At 39.8% G+C, this 8,547-nt stretch overlaps 1 protein-coding gene across 1 annotated transcript in view; it reads right to left on the bottom strand.

Moving 5' to 3' along the window:
• Positions 1–22: 22 nt before the first annotated feature.
• The window catches only part of CSUI_002176 (rrm domain-containing), a gene marked incomplete at its 3' end in the record, with an annotated part of 10,475 nt that continues 1,950 nt past the window's right edge, over positions 23–8,547 (bottom strand). Inside the window, exons 4-13 of the mRNA XM_068062378.1 lie at positions 8,444–8,479; positions 7,421–7,519; positions 6,359–6,600; positions 5,605–5,750; positions 4,149–4,340; positions 3,497–3,646; positions 2,636–2,786; positions 1,638–2,198; positions 682–740; positions 23–67 (exon numbers count right to left, since the gene is read on the bottom strand). Of these exons, the coding sequence (XP_067925645.1) occupies positions 23–67; positions 682–740; positions 1,638–2,198; positions 2,636–2,786; positions 3,497–3,646; positions 4,149–4,340; positions 5,605–5,750; positions 6,359–6,600; positions 7,421–7,519; positions 8,444–8,479 (1,681 nt within the window). The remainder of the gene's footprint in view (positions 68–681; positions 741–1,637; positions 2,199–2,635; positions 2,787–3,496; positions 3,647–4,148; positions 4,341–5,604; positions 5,751–6,358; positions 6,601–7,420; positions 7,520–8,443; positions 8,480–8,547) is intronic.

Below are 8,547 nucleotides of genomic sequence, written 5' to 3'. Positions count from 1 at the left end.
TTCCTTGTTCTCCCCCCCCCCCTCCTGAGGCATTCGGTCGGTCCCTTTCACTCTCCTTATGAATCTCCTGCGTAAGCCACACAATACACACATATATTCATATACACTCTACATACAAAAACATGCCATCGCCATCATATCCACATCAAAAAAATTCACACATATATATATATATATATATACATATATATATATATATACGTATGTGTATAAAGGTGTATACGCGGCGAAGCAGTATGGATTTCTTCCTAGTGGCTATGTAAGGAGAGGCATGTATATAGAGAGTTGGAGAAAGGAGTTCTATACATGTATTGTATATGGATGTATATAGATATAGAGATATATATACATACGTATGTACAGAAAGAAGAACGCGAGTGAGGTCATGCAAGACGTTCGTCATACACATGAGACTCGACTAGTAACGTCTTCTCTCCTTCTCCCTTTCCTTCTCTTTCTTCGGGTGTATATACACCTCTCTCGTGGTCTACATCCCTGAACCGTCTACTATATAGAAGACTACTATCCTCGTCATCAGAATCTCCAGACATGAAGTAATGATAATGATAGCTCTCTCCTCTTGTTCTTTTTTCCTCCTTATCATTTCTGCTCCTTCTCAAGCATGAAAGAGAGAAGAAAGAAAAGAAAGAAGAGAATGGAGGTGCTGTATGGCTCACTCACTTCTAGAAGTTTCTTACGTAATTCGTCGCACTTCAAAGTTATCTCGTCCTTATCCACACCTACCACATCAAACCAAAAGAAAGAAGAAGAAGAAAAGACAAAAAGAGAGAGAACAAGATGAAGAAAGGAAAAGAAAGAAAGAGTGAGGAAGGTCTTCTCCTTGTGTCTTCGGTTCGTATCTTTCAGAGAGATAAAGACACTCATACGAAGTGTCGTCTTTACAGGAACTTTTCATCTGGGTCATAGGATTCTCCGGAATGTAGAGACATGCAAGGGTGTCAAAGATTCTTTCTTTCTTTCTCTTTGGAAAGAAGATAAATCGAGGGCACTTCTTGAAAAGAAAAGAAAAGATCAAAGGAGGGGACAGAAACCCTTTCTTTCTCTCCCTCTTCAAGAAATAGCCACTCCTCGCTCCTACTATCAGCTCACACGTCATACATACACATAGATACACATACTCATGTAAATATATATATATATATATATAGGCTGAGATATAGTCTATATCATATATATATACATATACATACATATATACGTCTGTGCATACAGGCGGAGATATACTGAGAGAGAGAGGGAGAAAGCGAGATGGATGTACAGGGGGGAGATATAGTCTATATAGGGATGTATATATATATATATATGAATATGTATGAATATGTATACATATATATGTGTATGAATATGTATGTGTATATATATATGGATATATAGGTGGTGTATCTGTGTATGTATTATGTGTGAATATACGAAGGAAGCCCCAGAAGGCAGAGCGCTCATACACAGAAAAGGAGAAGACTAAGGAGGAGAATACCAAGCAGAAGAAGAAAGAGAAGAGGATGATATGCTTCCCTCTGTATTTATGTATGTGTGGAGATGTATCGACAGAAGATCGATGTATCTTTATCTTCTTTTCATTCTTTTCTTTCTTTCTTTTCTCCCTGAGAGAACCTTACCAAGCTTTTCGAGTTCGATTTGTTGCTGAGTGACCTGCAATTCCACTTCTCTCATTCTCATTCGATCAATTAGAGAAGATTTCTTTCTCTCTGTCTTCTCTAAAGAAGAAGGCGAGAGACAGTTTTGGGGATGCGAGAAATCTTCAATTTCATGCCCTGTCTTCGTCTTCTTCGGGTCTTTCTTCTTGTTCTCTTCGTCATTTTCATGATCCTCTCCTCGTCCATTCTCTCCTTCTTCTGCTTCTTCTCTTCCTCGTGTCTTCTTCGAGCTCCCCCCTTCCTCGCCATATCGATAATGCGACAAAGAAGAAGAAGAGTGTTTGTCTCCTTTTTTCTCATTCTCTCCTTGATCTTGTTTAAAGATATTTTCATCATCTTCTTCTTCTTCAGGAGGTAAGTCAAAGATGTCGTCCGAAGACTCGCTTTTCACGTCGAGATTTTCTTCTTTTCCTTCTCCTTCTTCCTCTTCCTTCTTCATCTTCTTCTTGCTACTTGCCTCATCTTTAATATCGGGTTCACCGGCGAAAGAAGAAGAAGAAGACGCGACGTCACCGAGAGGACCTAAAATATTTTGCAACACCCCGCAAAGTCAACATATGACGATCTTCAATCCTCTCTCCTCCCTCCCCTTGCGGCACTCCTCTATCTTTCCTCTCTCTATCTCAGATAGACAAAGACACGAAAATACCCACACATAAATATCTATCTATCTACCTATATGGAGATCGCGAAAGAAAGGCGACGCCTACTACTACTACTCCTCCTACTACTAGACCTAGACCTATACCTTCTATTAGTGAGAAGACTGGGCAGGGGCTATCCGTCACGACCCCCCCCCCCATACGGAGTTTCGATGGCAGCCACCACTTTCATGAAAAGAAAGAAAGAAAAAGAAGAAAAAGAAGAAGAAGAAGAAAATTTTGCCTATGAAGAAGAAGATGTGCATGCCGTCACTGTGAGTTTGACTGACTGATTAATCTAAGGAGACTTTCCCCTACCTAACGCGGGGTTCGCTGCGAGGAGTTTGGCTACGACGGAGCTAGCGGCAAGAGGAGAGGAGGGATGAGAGGAGGTATTCTTATCAGACGCAGAGCGAAGAAGAAGAAGCTCCTTTGCGCATGCAGGAATCTGAAGAGGGGCGTCTTCGGCCTATAACAGAAGAAGAATAGCAATGAAAGGGCAAGAGCCATCGCCATAGCACGTCTCATACACTTGAAATAGTCTAGCTGTACATGAAAGAGGCCGTCTATAGTACCTACACATGTAGAAATATATTCATATATATATATATATATATACATATGTATGTGGGGCTAGATAGAGATGGATCACATATATATCTATACGGAGACATGAGGATATGTATCTAATTACACTTCGGATATAAACGAAAGTTGCCTAAGATAGATAGATAGATAGATTAAAGATAGATAGATAGATTATAGATAGATATAGATAGATATAGATAGATTGAAGATAGATATAGATATAGATAACAGACGGGAATGGTGTCAGGTGGCAGTGAAGAGAATGAAAGTAGAGACGGCCCTCCTTAGAAGACGAAGAAGAAGGAGTCACTTCTCTCTGCGGTGTACATACAGCTGAAGAGGCCCTCGATCCTGTAGATCCGCCATAGAGATTTCACTGCACGGCCAACCTCACGTCAGCGGGTATGAAAAAGAAGAAAGAAAAGAAGTCTATAGAAACACACCCCTCGGCGACATGAGAAACGAAGGAGATGAAAAGATGAAGAGAGACAAAGAAAGAAAAGAGAAAAGCAACGAGAGAGTTCTACCTCCACTCTTAGTGTGTATATCCGCGTGTGTATGTGTCTATATATATATACTTATGTTTCTTACTTCTACTTTAAGATTGAGATAGTATTCACGGCATGCAAGGCGATCGATAGCTGCAGTGAACGAGCAAGGAGCCCCAGGGGTAGGTCGGCTCGCGACACCTTTCTGCATGCACACTCTCTCTATCTCCGGCTTATCAAGGGACAGCCACTCCTATACGAAAAAACAAACAAAAAAGACACGACAAGAAAGTAAAGAAGGAAAAAAGAGAGAAAAGGAAAGAAAGTAAAGAAAGGAAGAAAAGAAAGTTGAAGAGAGACGACACGTTACTATATAGAAATCGGGATCTTTATCTGGATTTCCTTAATCAAATTCTTTCTTTTTCTTCATAAACTTCACAGAAGAAAGATCTCCTTTCAGGACCCTCATTGCATGCAAAGAGTCGACAATCCTCTACCCCCACAGTTGGTAATGATGGTGAGGTGTACGTACACCTCACCATCGAGTGACCGATCATACCCCTCTCTCATAATTAAGAAGAAGAGGGACAACAGCACAGCTTAATCCCCACCCTTTCTCTGTCTCTTCAAAAAACACGATACTTCTCTCCTTTCCATCTATCTATCTATCTATCTTTCTCTCCTTTCTTTTTTCCCCTCTTTCTTTGTTGTTTCGATCTCTTTTGATGCTTCAGTGTGTCTGTTGACATTTTTACCATAATTCGAGGTCTAAGAGAGAGAGGGTATTTGGAGAGGTCTCGAGATTCTAAGACGTCTAAAGGCTCTCCATCCAACTCTTCGTCAAGCAAACTCTCTGCTTCCTGTGGGACTTTGTATTCCACCCCATCATCCGCCTTCTCTGGTAGCACTGCCGGAAAGTCCGTACGAAAAAGAGAAGCCTCTAGACCCTACCGAACGACGGAAAAATGAAAGAAAAGGAGAGAATGAAGAAAGAAAGGAACGGGAAAGAATCTTAGCGAAGTCATGCGAGAGAGAGAAGTACATATAAAAGGTGGTCGAGAAGAGACATCCACATATCTTCACGTATATAGATACATGATATACGGTGTAGGGATGTATCTATACATATATATATATATATATGTGCATGCAAGGAAGAAACAGACCGTAGGGAGGGATGAAGAGAGAAGGAGGGGCCATTCTTTCTTGAGGACGAAGACGAAGAAAAGGTTTCTATCAATCAAGAGAATCCATCTTCAAGCAAACGGCCATGCTATGATCTACACATCCCCATGAAAGATACGTAGATAGAGACCATAGACATATATAGATATACATGATGTATGTGTATATCGATCATCTAATGGGTCTGGTAGAGGAACCCCCGCCATGTGTGGAACTATCTGTACAGAGGAGTTCTGCGATAGACCATAATCTAATGTACACGTATCTATCTATCTATCTATCTGTCTATATATACATATATAGACAGATAGATAGATAGATGGATAGATAGATATGTTGTATATGTATCTACCTATGTGGGTGTACAGATAAGTATACCCACATATATATATATATTATGTATGAGGGAACGGTCTGGAGATACACTAGGGGTGATGATGGTCGAAGAAAACCGAAAAAGAAAAAGAGAGAAAGATCGGAAAGCTTTCCTCCACAAAGAACGACAAGGGAGATGAGCCCGTCGATGGCAAAGAGTTGCGAACACTCCACTATGCTATGAAAAGTCTGGGCCTTCTCTATGTTGCATGCATACACCATCCTACCCACGAAAATGTCTTCCTGTAGGCACACGCTGCTCATCTCGACACTATATACATATACACACATATATTATATAGAGAGAAAGAGATGTATATACACATATATAGATATATATATATACATATGCATATATACATGCACTCTCGATAGACATATGTATACATATTAGAATACAAAGTATCTAGTGTGTAGGTAGACTATCTACCCAAGACAAGAAATTTCAGTATGTAAGAAGAGCTATGAAACCCCAGAACATCGTCGATTGTCTCAGCTGATCTACGTATGTATGTGTGTGGATACATACATAGAGATATCTCCATTTATACATATATATGCGTATATATACCTCTTGAGACATATCCATCGTGTGCCTTTATCCATATCTCTTTACATATTCATATGCATGTCTATAGTTGTCTTTTTCACCTGTAGATAGGTTTGAGAATAGACAGCCCAAGAGGTCCATATACGTAGGAGTTTCTTTAAAAGACGTAAGATTTGAATCTTCTTTTTCTTCTTCTCAAGCTTAACATTCTCTTCGTCTGCTTCTTCAGGCTTGCATGCATCCATCACTATACAAGCAATCAAAGGGAAGACAGACGTCTACTCGTACACACCCACACCCTTTCTCTATACATAAGTCTCAGACTGTCTATGTATGGCTGCATTGTATACATCTCTCCTTCTATATGAATGCATGCATGGATAAGTGAAGATGAGCGAAGATATGTAGGCAGACGTATATATGAAGAAGAAGATGTGTATGTATACATGCATAGGTATGTAGTAAGTAAGTTCTTTACAGACGCCCCAGCTACAGACTTCAACCCAGACAGAAGAGTGTAGAAGAATACTACTCAGATGATCTATGAGACAATGCATGCAAGAACGTCTGCAAGAAAAACAAAGAATTCAAACACCTAGACATCCTACCGAGATAGACATAGACATCCTAGACATAGACATAGACATGTATATAGACATAGACATGTATATAGACATAGACATGTATATAGACTATACCTATATGCGGACAATAGAGAGAGAGAAGTGCATACGATACCCGTACATACATAGGTATGTACATCTATAGATAGGCACGTAGATCCACGTCGATCTAAGAGAGAGAAAGAGAGAGAAGAAGAGATTTGTATCGAGATTTTGTCCTTTTTCTTCCTACCTAGTGTTCCCCAGTGTTCGAAGATTCGCGGCAGGTGTTTCTCTAGGCTTGCACGATAAGACCAGGCGCATGGAGTAGGAGAAGAAGAATTATAGAGAATATCTGAAAGAAGATACAGCCGAGCTATCTTAGTATTTAGCTCTGTCTCCAGTAAGGTTAAAGATTCGTAGAGACATAGAGCAATCTCCGAGGAACAGTTGGCGTGATCCATACAGAAGATCATGCCTTTCTTGATAGACTCTCTGCAGGAAGAAAGAGAAGAAAAGAAAGAAGAAAAGAAAGGAATAGAACAGAGAAAAGAAAGAAAGGGCTCCGTGTTAAGGTTGGAAAAGATCAAGAGCAAGAAGGAAAGAAAGAAAGAAGATAGGGATGAAAGACAAGGTGAGAACGGGTGTGTGAGAGAACGAAAGAAAGAGAGAGAGAGAAAGAAAGAAAGAAAGAGTGAGAAAGAAAGAGAGAAAGAAAGAAAGAGAAAGAAAGAAAGAAAGAAAGAAAGAGAGAGAAAGAAAGAAAGAAAGAAAGAGAAAGAACGAGACTGTTTCTTTCCTTCCGAAATGTGTGTGTATGGCTGTAAAGAAATACAAAAAGATGTCTCCCCATATACCTTGAAGTACATACACTTATATATATCACTCTATATACATAGGTATATATATACATATATATGCATACACATATACATACCTGATCTCTATCGACTTGTAGATAGATCTCTCTATAGAGTCTTATAGACAAGAGAAAGTTAGGGACAGGAGACACACGCAGTACAGGAGTGCATGCATGCACCCTCGCGTAGAGATAGCTAGTCTCGTCTATCTCTACCCAAGACAACGATAAGAAAGAGAAGAAGAGCAGGAGGTAGAAGAAGACTACAGCCCCTCTGGCACATCACTTGAAGCGAGTACGGAGAAGAACACACTGCTAGTTGCAGATATCGAGGGATCTCTATAGATACAGATAAAGAGGGAAAAAAGAAAGAAAGAGTGAGAAAGAAAGAAAAAGAGAACAAAGAAGCTTATTAACGAAGAGAAGTTCTTTTCTCTTAGAGAGATGCAAGCTAACCTTTCCCGAGTGATGTCTCGAAGGATATCTTCAAGTGTATCACGATCCGCAGAGATTAATCGGTCTCCTCCCTTCGTTGTTCCATGGGATTGCTGGCCTCTGCATGCATGCAAACAAAAAAGAGGTTGTCGCATGCATGCATGCATGCATGCAAGGCTTGGCTAAACAATTCAAACAGACAAGAGAAAGAGAACTTGCCAGGAATCTCGTGAAAAGGAAATGTAGGCATACATGCATTCACATACATAAAGTTAAACAGGTGGAAAGATTTCCCTGTATATGCATGCACCCCTCCAAAGATATATATTTATATATATACAGAGTCAACGAAGACAGATACATATGTATACATATTAGGATAGAGAAATAGGGAGAGAGACATAGAGAGCTGGATAGATATGATCTTCTAATCCGTACACTCGATAGAGATAACTACCCTCATCTTCACGAAGAAGAAAAGAGCATTCTCTCTTTTTCTCTTCTTCTCTCCTTCTCCTACGCGCTTCTCATTTCTTTCTGGGCCAGCGTAGGGGGTAGATTTGCGTCAAAGCCTATCTATCTCTTTCTCTCTTAGCAAACCACCTACTTCTAAAGAAGTGCACATACCTACAAACACAAAGAGAAACATGCCTACATATAAATATATCTAGATATATATCTATCTATATATATATATCTATATATATATATATCTATATAGACATGTCTGTATATGAGAGGTTGAAGTAGATAGCCTGGGTTACATAGGAAACGATAGGAGAGGCGAGAAGCCCCTTCTTATGCAAACTGTCGAGGGAGGTATAGATACGGTCAGACATACACAGACAAAAGGAGATTGAAGAGAAGAAGGGCATGAATAGACTAATACTCTCTCTCTCGATAAGATAGATACAGAGTCTTTCTTTCTCTTCATGTCTCCTTTCTTCTTCTTTTGCCTCTTCTCTTCTTCCTTCTTTTGGTCCGGGGGTGTCTTTCTTTGGATCTTCTTCTTTCTAGTCTTTTCGAGTTCGTGAGAAGACTTACGGAAGATCCTCCTTGCGGTCAGGCTTAACTCGCTTTCTAGAGAAAGAAAGAAAGAAAGAAAAATAAATACACAAGTTAAAGATAAATACATAGATTAAAGATAG

The sequence above is a fragment of the Cystoisospora suis genome (genome assembly GCF_002600585.1).
Source record: "Cystoisospora suis strain Wien I chromosome Unknown contig_911, whole genome shotgun sequence".
In the NCBI taxonomy this organism is placed as follows: domain Eukaryota; phylum Apicomplexa; class Conoidasida; order Eucoccidiorida; family Sarcocystidae; genus Cystoisospora; species Cystoisospora suis.
Note: the sequence above shows the minus strand (reverse complement) of the source record. Positions and strands in the feature narration are given on the sequence as shown.